The following is a 19,212-nucleotide window of genomic DNA, read 5'->3' on the forward strand; positions in this document are numbered from 1 at the left end:
GGAGGTGGACAGAGGCCGGCCTTGGAGGACAGGCAGAACATGGGTGCCAGGAGATCAAATAAACCCCCAAGGGGAGAGGTAGTGAGTAGCCACATTGGCCAAGCTCAGCAGGGCCTTACCTCTCAGCCAGCCACTCCTGGGGTTGAGAAAGTTCTCTGGCCCTAAGAACAGCAAACCTGCATCCTTTCCCAAAATCCTGGAGACTTCCCTGGCAGCACTGTGACCCCTGTTTGTGTCTGGGGGAAGTGGGGTATTGGGGCACACACTGGAGAAGCACTGGGCCTTCAGGGGGACTGTGTGGAACACTCTGGCAGGTGGCAGCAGTGAGGGAAATGTAGGTATGATCTGAATGTGAATGCAGGCCCGTGTTTACGGGGATCAGGGGCGCCACGAGCCCCAGCGCCATCCATCCCCCGCCAGACCAGGACTGTCTGCCCGCTCACCTGGGGCTCTAACTCAGTAGTTTTCAAAAGATGTGTGGAAACACGCTGGAGTGTGGCAACCAGAGACAAACATGAGTTGCTAGTTCCTGGTATACTGAAAGGACCAGAGGTTACATTTAAGTAAACAAGGACAAGAGTCCCGTGGTCAGCCCTTCGGATGTCCGAGTCACCATGAACACTATGACACTCGCTGCGGGGACAGGCAGGAGACTGCTCAGTGCAGCCCAGCATGGCCCGGAACGGGAGCAGGTCCTGACACAGAAGTCCCTCTCCTGGTGCTTTGGGGGCCTGCCCTGCTCACTCTCCTCTCATCCCTGAGATCAAACAGACCCCCAAGGGGAGAGGTAGTGAGTAGCCACCTCAGCCAAGCTCAGCTGGGACCTCAGGACAGGAGCTGCCTCCTGCAGAGGCTGCTATCCTGAGCAGCACAAGGCAACTGCTGACTGAGAAACGAGCAGCCAAATGTCTCTCCTCCCTCACACCAAACTGGCCCTTCCCAGGACAGCGCAGGGGACTCTGGGAGCGTAAGGCAGAACGTGGCACAACTAACTCACAAAGTCACATCTGTCATCTCGTCTTCACGCGGCGGAGGGCACTTCTAAGACTACAAAATCCTCGTCAGGAAGACTTCTTGTCCTGGAAGAGAGAAGAGGAAAGTCTGTGGCATCTAGGAGAGGAAGTGGGGCAAATCAGGACCAGCCCTTCCCTGACACATGGGTCCCATTTTGGACCTTCCTGTACCCTGTTCTAGCGGGTGGGAAAGTGCGCACCAACGGGTTTCAGAAAAGCAAATGCTAGAAGCCCTACTGGTTAAGCACAAGGAATGGCCAGAAAATCAGAAAGTACTTTGGCCCCATTTTTTTCCAACTCAAGCAGAACATTCTAGGAGAGCCTCACCAGACTCCACTAATCTCTTCATCTAGACCGTGTGGCAGCCTCATTCAGGTCCTTAGCCTAACGCTGCCACGCCTGCCACTTCCAGCCTTTCAGGGCAGCTGATGCCCGGCCCCCGCCCACTGCAGACACCTGTGTGCAGGGCCAGCGGCTTCCCCTGAGTCTGGCCTCTGCATCCACAGCAGCATCCCCTGAGGCCCATGGCTCTTGGCTGAACTGCCTCTGCGGGGTTCCACAGTGTGCTTTCCTGGACACCATGTGGGGCGGCTGCTGCACTGGGGAGCCGGTGGGCCCATCCCGCAGTGCTATGGTGGAGTTCTTTCGCTGGCAAACAAGTAACATGTGTGTCAAGGAAAATCATCTAAATTTTTCCCTGAGAGGTGGCTGGGGTGCTTACAGAAGGCTCATGCCTAATTTTGTGTCCCTAAGACAGAAACTGGCCATCGCGAAGGGAACATGGTGTGAATTATATCCATCCAGCCCCAAGAGGGACCCCAGGGGTCACAGAACCAGACACTAATGTGATGTTGCAATGCTCTGTGTGGTGCATCCTTCCCCATCCGTGGAGATTTTCCCCGAGAAGGCCAGATCATTTGGGGTTAACTGAGGCATGCTCTTCCTCAGGCTCACGGGAGCCTCTGGGAATGCAATGCAAAGACTGCAGAATTGGGAAGTGGTAAAAGTGCAGTTTAGCACTTTTACAGGTTTCTTCACTCAACAGCACATTCCACCCATTTTACAGATGAGAAAGCATGAGGAGAGGTTAGGTCATCCGCTGCTCTACAAAGTCACGTCTGTTTTTAAAAAATGTTAAGATAGAGCCAGCTCTCACGTGGCCTTTGCTCGCTGTCCTCCCCTATCTTTCTGCCCAGAGCATAATTGCTTCTCAAAATAGTGAAGCAAAAAGTCAAATCCTGGGAGGGCCAGGGGTGGGGGGTGCATCCGGGTCATCAAAGACAGCTCCTGAGCAGCTGCGCCAGCTTGGACTCCGGTTCCTTCATGTGACAAGATAAATAAAACTCTGTGTGCTTGACCCACTGTGACCCTCTGTGACCCTCTGTGATCTGGGTTTCCAGGCACATCTGGTAATCCTCAGCTGAGATGCAGGCTTTTCAGCTTTGCACATGGCAAAGATTCTTGAGACACAGGGAACTTCAGGAGCTAATTCACTGTGGCTTCGTAGCATGGCACAGCCAGGGCCCAAGACCAAAAAAAAGGGGGGAACCCCAAAGACACTTCCTAAATGGAAATGCATTTGCATCTTCATTTGCTAACAGCAAATGGCCAGCAAGAGAACAGCACCTCCTCTTAGTAACAGCCTTCACTGCTCACGATGGGGTCTGAGTCTGCCCATAGGAAGCCGCGTGGAGTCTACACGGGGGGAGGGGTGGATCTTGGTTCATACAGGCTCTTCTGAGAGCAAAGTGTAGAGTGTTACATCACCCGCATCACGGTTTCTCAATTTATTTTTAACTAATTCCTGTTTTCCATCAACAAAAAAAACCGGTGCTTTCCATAATTAGCATTAAAAAGACCAGGGTTTTCCCCTGTCCTAGAAAATTCCCAAGCATTTTCAACCCACAAGTATGACCATTTCCCCACTCAGGAGTTTCTGCTACTCTCCAAATATCTCCGGAGAACCAGTGGGCTGATCTGAGTTCCCCATAATTCAGCAAACCAAAGAGAAACCCTTGGTGACTCCAGGGGGGGCCACGATGATTAGGGGAAGAGGAGTCACATGTGACAGAAGCGGGGAAGGGTCTACAGGCACATCCAGCCCTGCTAAGGGAATCCTTCCCAGCTCCCCTGCCGGAGACTTGCCAGCCCCTCCTCTGTTGCTCAGGGTCAACACTGAAAGGCAGTCCAAGGTCAGAACCAGGTGTCCTTCGGCGCCCAGGGAAGCTACCAGGTGGTCTGGACTGGAAGCTGGGGTGGGGATGGGGGGCTGAGGGGACAAGGGATGGAGTCTTTGAGTCCTGTTCTTGGCCTGGAGGTCTGCTCTGCACAGGCGCTGAGGGGGAAGGAGTTGTGGAGGAAGCAAAAAGGCAGACAACTTCTTCAAGATTCCAGAACAAAGGACGGGTCTCCTCCCAAGTTCTTATGTCTGTTTCACCACCCAATCCAGGGCCTGGTAAACACACGCGCTCATAAATGCTAAATGACAGTGAACTCAGCAGAGAGTGAGAGTAAATAGTGCCTTCCCTCTATTCTCTGTGTATCTGAGATGTTTAGAGATAGGGAGTGGGGGAGAGAGGGACGATCACAACATCTGAGGCCTGGGGTTACAGCAGGAATTAGAACATGTGAAAGGCTGAGAGTTGCCTGGATCCTCAGAAACTGGGTTGAAGGTCATGTCTTCATGTTTCAGGGACAGAGAAGGCGACAGACAGGAAGCCTACAGCCCTGCAGACACTCCCTGTGGGAAGAAGATGACATGGCCTCGGGGCCCTCTTGTGCCCTCATAGCCTCCTGTGCAGGGTCCACAGGACTTCTGGGGGTTGCTAGGGAAGTGGGTCTAAACAGGACCCCCCAGGACCATGGGGAGCACAGAACGGGGGTGAATGCCATAGAGTCAGAGCAAGACTGCCTGCGTCCCAGGTTACCAGTTCAGATCTTCCCTTTAGCAGCTGTGTGACTTCAAGCAAATTACTTAGCCTCTCTGCACCTTGCTTTCTTATCTGTAAAAGGAGCATGAGTTTGCCAACCTCACAGAATGTTTTAAGGATTAAATGAGCTCATTTTTGTAAAGTTTTTAGCACCGTGTCTGATGCACAGTATTACAGAATGGGCAGAAATGGTGGCTGGAATGCAGGCATCCTATAACTTGTCATAAAGTTGGTGGCTTAACACAACAGAAATTTGCTCTCTCACATCTGGAGGCCAGAAGTCCAAAGCCAGTATCCCCAGGCCGAGGAAAACCCACTCCTCGACTCTTTCAGTTCCTGGTGGCTGCTGGCACGCCTTGGCTTGTGGCCACATCACTCCAATCTCTGCCCCCATGATCACATCACTTTCTCCCATCTGTGTGAAATCTCCCTCTGCCTCCTTTTTTTTTTAAGGATTTATTTATTTATGCACACAAGAACTGGGGTACAGGCCAGAGGTGCGGGCAGGGAGGCAGTGGTGAGAGGATTCACTAGAGACAGAGTGGGGAGCAAAACAGGCGGATTGACTAAAATACACTGCTAAGGGGAGCAGCAGGTGAGACAGGAGAGGTCTGCTGTGCCATGTGGGTACCTCCCTGGCCAGGGATTGAACTCGTGCTGCAGAGGCTGCAGATAGCTTCCCAGTGCTGTGCTTAACCCCTTGTGCCACCAGGGAGGCCCTCTGCCTCCCTTTTATTAGAACATCTGTGATTACATTTAGGGCCACCCAGATAATGCAGGATAATCTTCCTATTGAAAAATTCTTGATCACATATGCAAACTCTTTATTTTTTTAACCACATAATTTAACATCCACAGGTTCCAGAGATTAGGATGTGGTTGTATTTTGGGGGGACCATTATTCAGCCACAAGAGCTGAGATTATTGGCCAGGACTACAGTCTGATTAATAGTAAGCAGTGGACAGGGAATGAAGGAAGGTCTCTGCAGAGGGAGGTTGGGGTGTGGCTAAAACCCACAATGCCCACAACATCGTGCCAGAGACAGGCTCTGGAGTGTTCTCCCAAGAGGCTGGTCCTAAGATTCTCCTCCCTGTTGCTTTCCTTCAGCCGAGCACCAGCACTGGGGATGGGTATGAAAAGGGTGCAGAACTGGAGGACTCCACTATTGCAGAGACGGGGGAGAGGCTGGACAAGTGGCAACCAAAGGAGCAGATGCAAGAGGCAGAGAACATAACCCATCACCTTCACAGCCCATAGGGCCACTGCAGGGACCCAGAGAGGGAAACGCACGGGGGGAGCGGGGTGAACTGCATTTAGGAGAGCGAGGAAACCTCGAAGTCCAGTTGAATGCACTGGTTTTGGATCATCTCTCTAATTCCCGGGGAGAGTTCCCTTTCTCTCTGGCATCCCGCAGTTCTTCATTTATTGTTAGTTACTTGAAGTTGTGCATTCTGATCCCAACCGATCAGCTCTGCCTCCACTGCATGTTGTCCAGAATCCATGTCACCATCAGCCTTGCCTGGATGACCGCAGTGTCCTTCTAGCAACCTGTCTGCTTCCAGCTTCATCCTGGAGCCCACTGCACACACAGCAGCCAGCATAAATTTCCTCAAACCCTCAATCCTATCACCTCATTCCCCTCTATGGCCTCAGGTGACTTCCCACCTCTTGCAGATGGAACCCCAATTCCTTGCTGTGATCACCAAGGCCCTGCACGGAGGCGTCCCGCTGTAATTGCCCTGGCTGCCATCACCACACTGGCCTTTCGGTTCCCTCCACACAAAGGTGCTTTCTGCCTCACACTTGCCAGTTCCTCCCCCAAACCACCCCTTTGCCGGAACTTCACTCAGCCCCTTCTCAGAACTCAGCCCCTTCCTCAAGGGTCAGCTCAGGGTAACCTCAGAGATGGTCCTCTGACCACTCCGCCGAAAGAAATCTCTGCCCCGCCCCCACTCTCCCAGCTCCACGGCCTTCATAATGTCTCTGGCTGCGTCATTAATCCTGTCTTCCTACTGACTTGTCATTACGTTTCCCTCCCTCACATGTCACCACAATCTGTGAGTGCAAGGCCATGCCTAATGTGCCCCCTAATATCTTCAGTGCATGGCCCCAATCTTAGCACATCCTAGGAGGTAGATACATATTTGCTGGATAAATGAATGAATGAACGAAACAACAGTTCTTTACTGCCAGGGCCGCTACTGGTGAATCCTGCATTTTCCTTCACTTTTGAATGTGTTATTTATGCACCCTCCTTACTTCTGCTAAGCAGGATCTGTACACTAAAGAGGCATTAGCCTGAATTACCAAAACTGCCCATGGAGAGAGATTCCCGTAGATTCCAGCAAATGTACTGGGAGTGCCTTCATCTGAAAGCGTGCTCTCAAGTGATTCCGGGTTGGGATTTCTTATGATGGTCCCGGGAGATCAAATGAGGCATCTGAGGACAAGTATCACTAAGCTTTGAAGGCTGACTTCTCTCTATTCCAATTCTTCCCTTCACCCCTCCACACATCAGCTGGGAAACAATGATCATAAGCCGTGTCAGGGTCTACAGCGGGCCCTGGGGATAAAAATGTTCCCTACTTTCCTAAGTAGTCTTGTAAGGGAGATGGACATTCAGCAAATACTCATACCCAGAAACGTATTATAATAATGTTATGAAGGAATAGTAAAAGGTGCTATGAGAGCAACAAATGAGAAAACAAAATTGATGAAAGTAATAAATCTGCAACAGCACCAAAAATACTTAGGAATCAACTTCTTTAAAAATGGGCGAAATCTCCAAACAGAACACCAAAAAGCTCTGCTGAGAGAAATGTTAATACCCGAGTTAATACCCAAGTGCACCCAAGCTGTGTCATGTTCACAGATGGGACAACTCAGTATCATTACAGTGTCCGACGCAATGGCAGCCCAAATCCCGGCAGGCTTTCAGTAGACATTGACTTACATGGAAATGCAAACAACCTGCAATAGCCAAAGCAGTTGTAGAAAGAAGAAAAAGGTGGAGAACTCACCCTGTCTGATTTCAAGACTTATTGTTGAACTACAGCAATCCAGGCTGTGTAGAGAGGGTGAAAGGAGAGACGTAAAGATGACTAGGACAGAAAAGAGGTTGCACAGGCACACTCCTATTCAATCAGATCTTTTCTGCTCAGGAGTTCAGTCAGAGAAAGGAAAGTCTGGTGTTGAAGAGGTGTAGATAAAAATGTCTTAGGACATAAAAGCACAGGCCATAACAGAAAAACTAGGTAAAATACTTTATTAACAGTCAAAACTTGGGTTCTTAAAGAGCTCACAGGACTCAACAAAAACAAAGTAAATAATCCAGTCAAAAAGTGGGCAGAAGAGCTAAAAAGACACTTGTCCAAAGAGGAAATGCAAATGGCCCACAGGCATAAGAAAAAGTGTTCAACATCCCTCATAATTAGGGAAATACAAATCAAAACCACAATGAGATACCACCTTGCACCAGTAAGAATGACGCATATTTTAAAAAAACTGGCAACAACAAATGTTGGCGAGAATGTGGTGAAAAAGGAACTCGCCTACACTTCTGGTGGGAGTGCAAACTGGTCCAGCCACTATGGAGAGCTGTGTAGAGGTTCCTCAAACTCCTAAAAATAGAGCTACCATATGACCCAGCAATCCCACTTCCAGGAGAGTGGAGGTGGAGCAGAGCTGGAAAACTGAGGAAGTGGAGAAAGTGATACACATAATTTCAGATGAAGGGTCCAACTTCCTATGAGAACACTGGGTCATTATGATGATGACAGAAAAGTGAACTTGTTAGGGATTGTGAAAGAAACCACTTGTGTAAAATTTCAGCCCTTGAATTCAGCCTAAGAGGTTGCATTTCCTTTTCCGGTGACATGTTTGGCTGTCATGATTAAGGGGTTTGAGTTTCCTTTCTTACGTGGCCTCCAATGCCACCATGAACATGGGCCAAGGAAGAGAGGGTCCCGAGGGGTCCCTCCACACAGATCACATGCTCCAGGGATGTGAGAAAGACATGGGGAGGCGGAAGGACCGGCGGGGATAAACATCTACTTTCCGATAAGCTTCCCCCTTGCCACCAAATCCAGCTCTTCAGGAATACTGACAGAAAAATCATAAAAGCAGAGTGAAGCAAATCAATTCAGTCGCAAGCCACAGAGAATGGGTTTTCCTTGGTTCCCCTGTTTATCTGGAAAGTGCGTGGGTATGCTGGGGAAAGGAAGGGAAAAAGGAGAAGACGCCTCCCTGGTGGCGCAGAGGTTAAAGACAGCGCTATCAAGCAATCGGCAGCCACCACAGCATGAGTTCAATCCCCGGCAGGCCAGGGAGCTACCCATGCAACCCACACAACCCACATCGCAGCAGACTTCTCCTGACTCACCCTCTGCTCCCCTCAGCAGTATATTTCAGTCAGTCTGCCTGTTCTGCTCCCCACTCTGTCTCTGGTGAATCTGCTCACTTCCACACCTCTGGCCTGTACCCCAGTTCTTGCATGCATAAATAAAATATAAAAAAAAAAAAAAAGAGGAGAAGAGAGCAGAAGAGGGGGAAAAACTAATTGTTGTTGTCTGGACCCTGTGGCTCCAGGTCACAAAACCAAAAGCTGGATGGATGGATCAATGAATGAATGAATGACCAAGCAGTAGGAAATAAGTTCAAGGGAAAGAAAGGAGATTCTGTCAGTAGGGATCAGGCCACCCAGGACAAAAGAGACCCATCCCTGGGTCAACAAGAAAGCAGGTTCTACCTGTTCCCTCAGGGGTGGGTTTCAGAAGGAGTTTGAGGCTTCCAGTCAGAGAGGGGGGAATAGTGAGAAACAACCCAGGTGGCTCAGAGGTTGGGCCCATCCAGGGAAAAGGACGACTTGGGGTGAAGGAATGGAGCATGAGCCCCCCTATAAAGACCCTATAAAGACCCCTGAAGGCGCCTTGGGAATCACCAAAACCTTCTCAGTCAGAAGGCATGTCTGTGCCCTGGACCTTTAACCAAGCAGCTCCCTCATTACTAAGCCTTCCGGAGCGCGTGTCTGCTGAGGTGCCACTGAGTGCTAAGCTCGGGGGTGGGGGCCAGGGCCATGTAGCTGCACCTCATTGGCGCCTCACAGAGACCCTGGGGTGCAATGTCCCTAGGCTTGCTGCACTGGAAAGGAAACTAAAGCCCACCTCATGATCTCCAGGGTGCCAACGAAGGCACTGGGTTCGTGCCCACCTCCCTGCGACTCTCAATCTCACACTGTTCGCACCAGAACAAGACAGAGAAGGAACCAATTTGTTTCCACTGAGAGGGGGAAAGAAACTTATCAGGGGCAGAGGGCAAGAGACCACATAGGAAGTAAAAAGCTGCAGAAGAAGAAGAAATAGGAGACCTCTTTTCTGAGAACGAGTAAAATTACAGAAGAAATCACCTAGAAGAGAGGAGATCATGTGGGAGGTGATGTCTGAGAGTGAAAAGAATTCGGAAGCAGAGAGAGAAATCTGGGTTTGGAAACCGGTGTGAGGTCCCTCGGGGTGGAGAGACGGGTGCTTCACAGGGGCTGACAAGATGCAGTCACTAACCCTCCCCTCGCTCTCGTCACGTGATGCCCGCTGGTATAAAGGCTTTCTCTCAGCCAGGTTCTGGACCACTTTTTCCTGTGTCAACTGGGCGGCAGCAGCTGCTGAAGTTCTGTTCCTCTTTCCCAGCTCACAGACTTTTTCCTTCGACTCATCCCGAGAAGTCAGCGCTCTCTGGAAGGAAGACAAGGCAAGGCAGCTAGCTCAGTGCTTGCACCTTAGAAGCAGACCCTGAGGGGAAGGTATTGGGGGGCTGGAGGATGTCTACCAGAAACTGCAACGTTAGGACCAAACCCAGAGACAGAAGCCAGCGGAGGGTGGGGAAGGAAGGAAATCTGGACCAGGAGGCATCTAGAGAGGATGGGGGGGCTCAGCTGACCGTGGCGGGGAGCTGTAAGCAAGTGAGTTACCCCGGGGAGAAGAGGGCTTCTGACTCGAGTTCCAACACAGGGCTCGGAGTCCGTTACCGCCTAGGGGCTTTTTGAAATATTCTCTCAAGTCTTTTGGGGACCAAGCCCCTAACAATCATGCCGGCTCACCCTTCCTCCCTGCACCCCTCTCCCGATGCTTCATTAATTAGCTTCTCCTTTTCCACGTAGTCCCGGAGTCCGCACTGCACGGGGAAGGAAGAGGCGGAGGAGAATCTGTGTTTTGCAAGAGGAGAGGAAAACAAGGTAGGGAGACAGGTGGGGGGCTGGGCGCCCCCTTCGTGGCAGGGGGCGGGGTCCGGTGGAGAGCCGCCTCGGGGCCTGGGTCTCAGCGTCTGAATTCTCTCAAGAGACACCACGCAGCTCTCTCGGGCGTGTGATGCCTTTTCTCTCCGCAGGCCTCTGCCCGAGGAAGGGCCTGAAGGACAGCTGGACACTGATATGAGCAGCTTCCCGTATCTGGGAGGAGAGGAGCAGGGCTCGGGAAAGGGGAGGGGGAATTCCCTTGGGAAGCCAAGGGCTGGTCTCCCCCAGAGACACAAGATGGCAAATGTTAATAACCACTGCTTAATATCCCGCCCAAGGCAAAGTCAATAATTGCTCTGGGCAGTTCTGGCAGGTGGCGTGAGCAAGCTGCGGAGACAGCAGAACGCCTGGGCAGGGGAGCAGCCAGGGAGGATGTTCCCGTCCTGAATCAGAGGAGGGTCTGCGGGCTGTGAGTGGGACCCCTCCTTGACCCTGCCTTGTCCATCCTCTTTCAGAATGGAGTTGCCAGAAACGAGGAACGCCTTGATTCTCATGGCCTACATCTTAATCTTCCTCACCGGTTTCCCCGCCAACCTCGTGGCCCTGCGGGCCTTCGTGGGCCGGGTGCGCCAGCCCCAGCCTGCCCCCATCCACATCCTGCTGCTCAGCCTGACACTGGCCGACCTCCTGCTGCTGCTGCTGCTGCCCTTCAAGATGATCGAGGCTGCGGCTAACTTCGTCTGGTACCTGCCCAACATAGTCTGCGCTCTCACGGGTTTTGGCTTCTACAGCAGCATCTACTGCAGCACGTGGCTGCTGGCGGGCATCAGCATCGAGCGCTACCTGGGGGTGGCCTTCCCCGTGCAGTACAAGCTGTCCCGCCGGCCCATATACGGCGTGATCGCGGCCCTGATCGCGTGGGTCATGTCCTTCAGTCACTGCAGCATCGTGATCATCGTCCAGTACTTGAACACAACTGAACTCACCAACACCAGTGGCCCCACTTCCTGCTATGACGACTTCAACAAAGGGCAGCTGGATGTGGTGCTCCCCATGCGGCTGGAGCTGTGCCTCGTCCTCTTCTTCATCCCCATGACCGTCACCATCTTCTGCTACTGGCGCTTCGTGTGGATCATGCTCACGCAGCCCCATGTGGGGACCCAGCGGCGGCGCCGAGCTGTGGGGCTGGCCGTCGTGACGCTCCTGAACTTCCTGGTGTGCTTCGGGCCCTACAACGTGTCCCACCTGGTGGGATATTTTACCAAGAACAGCCCCAAATGGCGGACCGTCGCCGTGGTGCTCAGTTCCCTCAACGCCAGTCTGGACCCCATACTTTTCTATTTCTCCTCCTCCGCGGTGCGCAGAGCGGTCGGGAAAGGGCTGCAGGCGCTGCGGCACCGGAGCGCCTCCCTGCTGGGACGCAGAGGCAAAGACACAGGGGAGGAGACCAACGTGGACAGGGGCGTGAGTCAAGGAGACACAGTCCCAAGCTCTGATTACGCCACGGACTAGGGGTGTGCCTGGACTTCCTGAAGCACTCTGGGCTCCGCGGACTGGAGCAGCAGGGAGAGGACAAGGTGTCCTCTCCTGCGGTGTCCCTTCTGGGATTCGGAATCCTCAGACCCCATCCACTGCTGGGGCTGGAAACAGCTCCTCTCACCTGCCTGGTGTCCCTTCCTGACTGAACTTTCCTTCCCAAGGGAGCACGGCTCCATGACATAAGAAGAAATGATCAGGTGTGGAAGCACTACCAGATCTGGGTTGCTGAAGAGATGTAGCTAGTATGCACGCAGTCGCTGGGACTGGCCGGTGGCCAGGGGCGATCAAGCCGAAGCCGAGTCCAAAGGAGACCTTGACACAAGCTTTGAGAGGACACCTAGACACTGGTCTAGCTGTCGATGCTGGAAAGAAGCCATCCGGAAAGGAGAAATACTAAGTGAGGCCAAAGAGACACAGGAATATTTGAGCCATGGGGACTAAGAGGGAGGACAGGGGGCTTAGACCTCTTGTGATATAGATTTGCATGTGTGGATTTACCCTACTGCTTTGTAAGTATGCGCCAGGCATCTGTGTGTGTGTGTGTGTGTGTGTATGTGTGTGTGTGTGTGAAAGGGGGTCTCTCCCTGCTTAACGGGATGCTGCCTGAGGTCTGGGTCTTGTCTCCACTCCCCCCCGCCCCACACTGTACCCCATGTAGGCCAAGAACAGCCTGGCACTATCAGTCAGAGATCAATGCTGACTCAGCACAGGAAGACAGTCTGGTCTGGCAGATTGAAAATAAAGATTCTGTAACTCTGAAGCGAGTGTCCACAGTGTCTGTAACATTTCTGCAAGCACAGGATGGGCCAAAGCGGGATGGAGAACCAGACTCAGGAAAGTCCAAGAAAATCGCAGGATGTGGATTCTCAGGGTGAAGCTTTAGCTTCATCCAGTCATTGGGTGAGTGGCCCCTTTCTGCACTGGGAAACTAGTGGTTCGTTTCTTCAACAAATACGTGCTGATGACGGGTGCAGAGTGTGGCAGAGACAAGGTACCTGCTCGCTTGGGGCTTCATCCTCATGGAGGTGGGGGGCATGATGGGAAGTGGTTGATAAGCAAGTAAATAAATAAGCCAGGTACATTCAGAATGTGGCGAGTGGTTTTTGCAAAGACGTGACCATAAGAACATGGGAGAAAACACGATGGAGGGGGAGGGGATTAGGAGGCAGTGATGTTCAGTTGAGACCTGAATGGTAAAAAGCTGTTGCCATATGGAATCCCATGAAAAGAGGGCTCTAGGAACAGGTGCAAAGGCCCAGGGGAGGGAGGAAACCTCAGCATCTCAAGGCCAGAGAGCAGGCCCGTGGGTGGCTGAAAGAGCCGTCTGCAAACTTCCACATGGACTGAAACCCCAGGGAGAGGTTGCTGAAGTGTATAGTACTCTCCTCATTCACAGTTTCAGAACCAGTAGGTCTGGAGGGGACCCAAGAGTCTGTATTGCTAACAGGTCCCAGGTAACACTGCGCTGTGGGTCACAGTCACGCGTGGAGAATGGCTGGGCTGAAACACTGTGATCTGGGGAGCGTGAACAAAGGTTTGGTCCAGCACGTCAGCAGGGACCAGCCCATGCCAAGTCTTTTAGGCCATAAATAGGCGTCTGGATTTATTCTAAGAGCTGCCAAAGACTTTCTAGGGCTTTAAGCAAGAGTGGAAGGATCTGGTTTCCATTTTAAGATGACAATCTGGCATCTGCGCCTTCCACTGGAGGGAGAAAGTTTTCAGGATCAGACAGAGTACTTCCACGATAGAGTTAAGAAACCACAAAGCACTATAACAAACACACAGGACTTTCATCAGGATGGAAGGTCCCCAAAAGTGAGGCGTGTTTCCTCTTTCATCAGAATTGTCCAAGGTCAGGAGCAGCCTTACAGGTCAGCACGCACCTACTTCATAAACAGATGCCCCAGCACCTTGCCAGAAGTGCTCAGCCAGCCTTGTGGGTTGGGGGGGGAAGGGGCAGGCGCGAGAGGAGGGTAGGGAAGACCCTGATCAGTTGCACTTGCCAAAATTTCTATCAAAGCAAAGATACCAAATGGCTCTGGCGAGAGACACTAATAATCAGCTCCTGCAAGCCAGCCTGGGCGCATCCCTGCACACGCTCGAGCTGCAGACAGCTCACACCCGACTTGAGAAAATTCCCTCTCCCTGGCCACGTAGGGCACCAGGCACCGAACTTCTGAGACAACAGACAATAGCAATATATGGCCAGTTAGATTGCAGGACTCCCCCGAACCCCCTGCAGGATGGCAGATGGGTAAACAGAACCATTAGTGTCTGGTTAATGAATGACACAGACAGCGGCCTGGTGCGGCCATCAGGAAACAGGGGTACAGGGAGCTGGCTCCGTCAGACCAGCAGCAAAGGGGAACCCGGCACTGGCTATTCTGCTTCCCCATTCTGGAAAAGATGCTGCTGTACCCCATTCTCTGAAATTCCCATCTGACCCAGAGCCAGAGCTTGGTCTGTGGCATTCAAGGCGGGGCAGGTGGGCCTGGCGACTCAGAAGGAAGACACGCAGTGCAGATCCCAGTTCTACTCCCCTAAACTTTGTTGCATTTAGCTCCGGGTTTCTGGCCTCTTCTTATTTCTTTTTTTTCCCCCCCAGCTTTCTCTAACCCTCCCACCACCACGCCCCCCCCCCACCCCCGGGCTAAATACTTTGCCCCATTTTTTTTTTCCTTTTCAATATTTTTTCTCTAGTCACAGGAAATGAAGACATTTATTATCTACAAACTGCACATTCAACCAGGAAATTAGGCCAAAGATCATCAAGTCCTCGGAAGCAGGAGTCCAGTGACCCACTTGGCAGAGGCTTGCATGTCTGGGAAGGCAGGAAGAGTAAGCTCAAGTGGTGGGGGGCACCGATGCTGCACTTACCCCAGGAGGGGCCATCCACGCCCCACCATCACCACAGGTTTCCTCTCCCCAGACCTGTCCCCCGCCATGTCAGGCCGGATCCATCAGCCATAAGAAAACAGTGTTCCTAACCCCACTGCTCCAAAATCTAGATATTTTACATAAAAAGCCCTCACCTGTGTGAGGTGCTACACCTCACCTGCTATACCTGTGTCGCAGTCCGAGTGTCCAATGCTCTCTAGTAGACGTGATGTCACCTGCCTTTCCACGGGGCTTCATTCACCCACATGCTAGATGTCAGGCCTTGGTGTGGGTGCAGTGGATGAGGACAGGACCCCCATTCTTATCAGCTCACATCCCAGTGGGAGAGTCAGGGACCAATAAACAGAGCCTCTGAGGCAGAGCGAGGGCTCGGAAGTCAGGAAGACAGAGCAGGGGCCTCAACTTTGTGGCCCTCAGAATAAAATCTCAAGCCCAGCCGGGCCTGTGAGGCCCTGCGTGATCTGACACTCATCTGTCTGCCCAAATTCATGGCTCTCTCCCTCCATCCCCGCCCCAGCCCCACCCCAGCCTCTAGCTCCCTTTTGCTTCTTTCTCCCTTTGTGGTATCAACAATTTGCTAATAAACAGATGCAATAAACAGAGCCTGAGGCGGGGCGAAGGGCTGGAAGACACTCAGGGGTAGAAGCAGGACACTGGAGCTGTGACCAGAACAGCTACAGGGACTCATGCAGGCCCAGAATGTGAGGAGTTAGAGGCGGGTGGGGTGAGGGGGAAGGAGAGAAAGAGGAGAGCCTGTTCTGTGCAAAGGATGCAAGGCTTGCTGACTGTGCACAAAGAACAGAAATCCAGGAGGACTAGGTTTGGTGACACAGGACGAGCCAGTCAGGTCAGGCCATAGGGCATCTCAGAGGCTGTGAGAAGAAGCACAGCGCCATGTCTTGTCCCTGCTTAACAACAAGAGAAGCTCGGGCTCAGAGACAAGCCCCATGATGGTCTTCAGAGGCCCGGCCCCCTCTCAAAACAAGACCTGTACCGCGGTATTGCTCACGCTCAGCCTGTCACCCTATGGGGAAAAGAAAGGAGGGCAAGTGCAGGAAATGTGATTCGGGCCGTGGGCAGTTGTTTGGTAGAAAGCTGACTGACTGTCTGGGTTCTGAGGCAAGGAAGGAAGCAGAAGTGGAGCAAGACCAGCCAAGGAAGGTAGGTTCCGGGAAGGCTGCACAGAGGCAGGATGCTGGACTGGGAACAGGATGGGATGCCTGGAGCCCAGGAGCCACCCTGTGTTGCCCCCTGGTGGCCCAGAGCAGAAATGAATATGTGAATTCTGGGCAATCTTAGACTCCCAGCCCACAGTTTTCAATCCTGTCTACACTCCAGACTTAACCTGGAGAGCTTCTAAAAATGCTAGTGCACTTGAATGTTTCATTTTGTTATAGCTCCAGGCTGCCTGGGAAGCTTGGGGAGTTGAGAATCACTGTATCTAGTCCTGCTCCCTTGCTGGCCAGCCAGAGGGGCCTCCAGGGAGCAGCAGGTGTAGAAGCGAGCCTGAACCCAAGTTTAGCACCATGCAACTCAACTTCTGTGTTTTAGCTTTGTCACTGAAAAAAAACAGGGCTAATGCAGCTACATCATCACACTCTTATGATGACTAAGTTAGTCTGATACACATATAAAGCATTTGGAACAGTATCTAGCACACTATACATGTTTATACGTATTTATAGACAGCAATAATTTAAAAACAGAATTCCATTTTTTCTTCTTAGAGGCCTCCAATGCTTCTGTGGCCCTCAGAATAAAATCTCAAGCCCACTATGACGACTTAGGCCCGGCATAATCTGACATATCCCATTCATCTACCCAAGCTAACTGTTCTCTCCCAATACCCCCTACTTTTTTTCATTTCATTCTCTCTTTGTGGTATCAAGAACTTGCTAAACTCTTCTTGCCTCAGAGCCTTTGTCCTGCTGCTCCTTTTTCTGGAACCCTCTTCCCCCAGATTTCACATGGCTAGGTCCTCACCTTTCAGGTTGCCTGCGGCTTGAAATTTCACTTGCTCACAGGACATTCTCCTCAACTCACTCCAAAAAGGCCTTCTGATACACTCAGTTACGCCATCCTGCGTTACTGGCTCTCTTGCATTTATCACTGTTAGCATCAACTTTCATGTCCTTTCTATTTTTATACAAGTCAGATACATACATTGTTTAATGAATTAAACAGTTGCTATGAAAAACAGCAACCTCAGCCTCAACCATTTGCCCTTTTCTGCAGGTAACTGCTCTCATCTGTTTTTCAACACAATATTTATCCTTTTGTATCTACAACAAACTTGCTTATTTTATTATTCTTCTTCATTTCTCAATATCAGGCTTTATCTGTTAACTTCCCCCAAGGCAGATAAAGATTTCACTCTTTCCTCCTACAATACCCACACACACATATATTCCCCACTCTGTAACTGCCTAATCAACTTCATAACTGTGTGAGGGCAGTACTCAATGTGTATGTAATTTTAGTACAAAAATGGTGGGACTCAGTAGTAAACTACTTTTTATACCCTGCACATCTGTCCCTTAGCCCCTAGAATTAATAATCATCTTTTCATTTGATCAGTTTTCTACATCCTTGTCACTGTCGTTTTATCTTCTTTCAAGACCCTGGGAGATACTGGTAGGATACATATTTCACCTTCTTGAAGACCTCTCTGCTCTGCTCCAGTCTAGACTGGTGGCAGTTTGTTCCATATGTACAGCTGGACCCTGGATGCTTTTACATTAAAAAGGGTTTTTGGTTCTCTGCTCTTGTTTCTCTCCCCCAGTCTATGTTCTCCAGCAATTTCTTTAGAAAGCAAATGTTTTGAGACTCTGCATTTCAGAAAATATCTTCATGCCTAAGCATGAAAATGCTCAGTTGATACTGGGTGACATGTACAATTCTAAAATGGAAAGAAATTTCCTTCAGAATTTAAGATGTTTCCACATTTCCATCTAGCTTCTAGTCTTGTTTAAAATTCCCAAGACAGGGCCTCCCCGGGGGCGCAGCAGTTGAGCGTTGGGTTGCAAAGCTGCCCGCAGCCTCTGCTGCGCCGGTTCGATCCCCAGCTGCTCCCCGGCCACCGGAGGAGGGTCCCAAATGGCGCGCAGACCTCTCCTGCCGCCCGCTGCTCCCCTCAGCAGTGCACTTCAGTCCTTCTGCCTGCTCTGCTCCCCGCTCTGGCTCTGATGAATTCTCTCACCCTCCCGCGCTTCTGACTGTACCCAATGCTTGTAAAAATAAATGTTTTTTAAAAAATTAAAAAATAAAAAAATAAAATTCCCAAGACATTCTAATTCCTAACCCCTTGCATGTAACCTATCTTTTTTTCACTGGGAGCATGTAGGGTCCTTATCTTTTTCACAAGTATTATAAAATGTCATCCATTGTATGAGGCACTCAGTGACCTCTTTCAATATGCAAAATATTCTTAGTTTGGGGAAAATACCATAAAACATTTGTGACCATTTCCTTGCATTCATTTTCTCTCACTTCTCTTATTGGAGCTCCTATTACTTGGGGGATATTGGACCACGACCAGCAGACTAATTTTCCTTTCCCTCCCATTTTCCAAATCTTGATCTTTTTGCTCTACTTTCTGTGAGTTATCCTCAAGTCTTTCTATTTAATTTTTCTTTTTGCTATCACTTTTAACTTCCAAGCATGGTCTTTTATTTCTGTCATAGCATCTTGATCTTGTTTCATGGTTATAATACACACTCTGATCTCTGAGAAATTTACATCCTCTGCTCCAAGCTTCCTTTTTGGTTATGAGTCTCAAAGAATAGAAGATAAAGAATAATGTTAGAAGTTGTTGTTACTATCTGGTAGCCCTTACTTGTCTGCTCCTCTTGAAGAGAAGGAAGAGGACTACATTTTTTTTAGGTATATGAAAAGTATATAAAGGTATTATGATATGGTGTCTAAGGTTTGCTTGAAAAGTTGAGAAGAAAAAACAAGGAGTAGAAAATACAATATGGCACAACCTCAACAACTGTTGAGTCTAGGGGATGGATAAATTAGGGTCTATTGTATTATTCCTTTGGCTTGTGGCCATGTTTGATAATATCTACAATAAAAATGTTGTTGCTGACAAGATTCAACTCCTTACTGGCTGTGGGTTGGCAGCTTCCTTCAGTCCCTTACCATGTAGGTCTCTCCAGAAGGCAACTGGCTTCCACCGCAGCAGGCAAGAGAGGACAATGCTCAGCCCTCCTCAAGGGGAATAGTGAATTATACAAAAATGTGAATGCCAGGAAGGGGGAGGGGACCACCAGGGCCATCATGGTAACTGCCTTCCATAGTAATGAATGGGAGCCATGGGCACATGGGTCAGGCTTCATTGCAGGGTGATTCAGTGGCCCATTTAGTTGGGGAATCTCAAATCTCAATATTAGGGTCCTTCTTCTTGAGCTGAACAAATTTCCCAGAAAAGATTCTTCTTATCTCCTGCCTAGAAGGTGAAGCTGCAATTTAGGAGCTAAATGGAGAAGAGGGTTGGGGGGAGAGGGGCGGCATCCTTGAGTCTCCTCTCTATATTAAATCACTCCCTCTTCCAACTGTGCCCAGTGCCTCACATTCTAAGCACCCTCTCCCTCCAGAGAATAA

General features: G+C 50.6%; 1 protein-coding gene across 1 annotated transcript; it reads left to right on the forward strand.

The window, feature by feature from the left end:
• The first annotated feature begins 10,102 nt into the window (after nt 1–10,102).
• On the forward strand, nt 10,103–11,902 carry LOC119250214 (free fatty acid receptor 2-like). The gene is made up of 2 exons (XM_037517973.1): nt 10,103–10,170; nt 10,686–11,902. Exon 2 carries the CDS (start codon nt 10,687–10,689, stop codon nt 11,680–11,682), a length of 996 nt encoding a protein of 331 aa, XP_037373870.1. The 5' UTR covers nt 10,103–10,170; nt 10,686; the 3' UTR covers nt 11,683–11,902.
• Nucleotides 11,903–19,212: the final 7,310 nt, after the last annotated feature.

The sequence above is a fragment of the Talpa occidentalis genome, unplaced genomic scaffold, assembly GCF_014898055.3.
Source record: "Talpa occidentalis isolate TD23 unplaced genomic scaffold, MPIMG_talOcc4v2.1 talOcc4.17, whole genome shotgun sequence".
Taxonomy (NCBI): domain Eukaryota; kingdom Metazoa; phylum Chordata; class Mammalia; order Eulipotyphla; family Talpidae; genus Talpa; species Talpa occidentalis.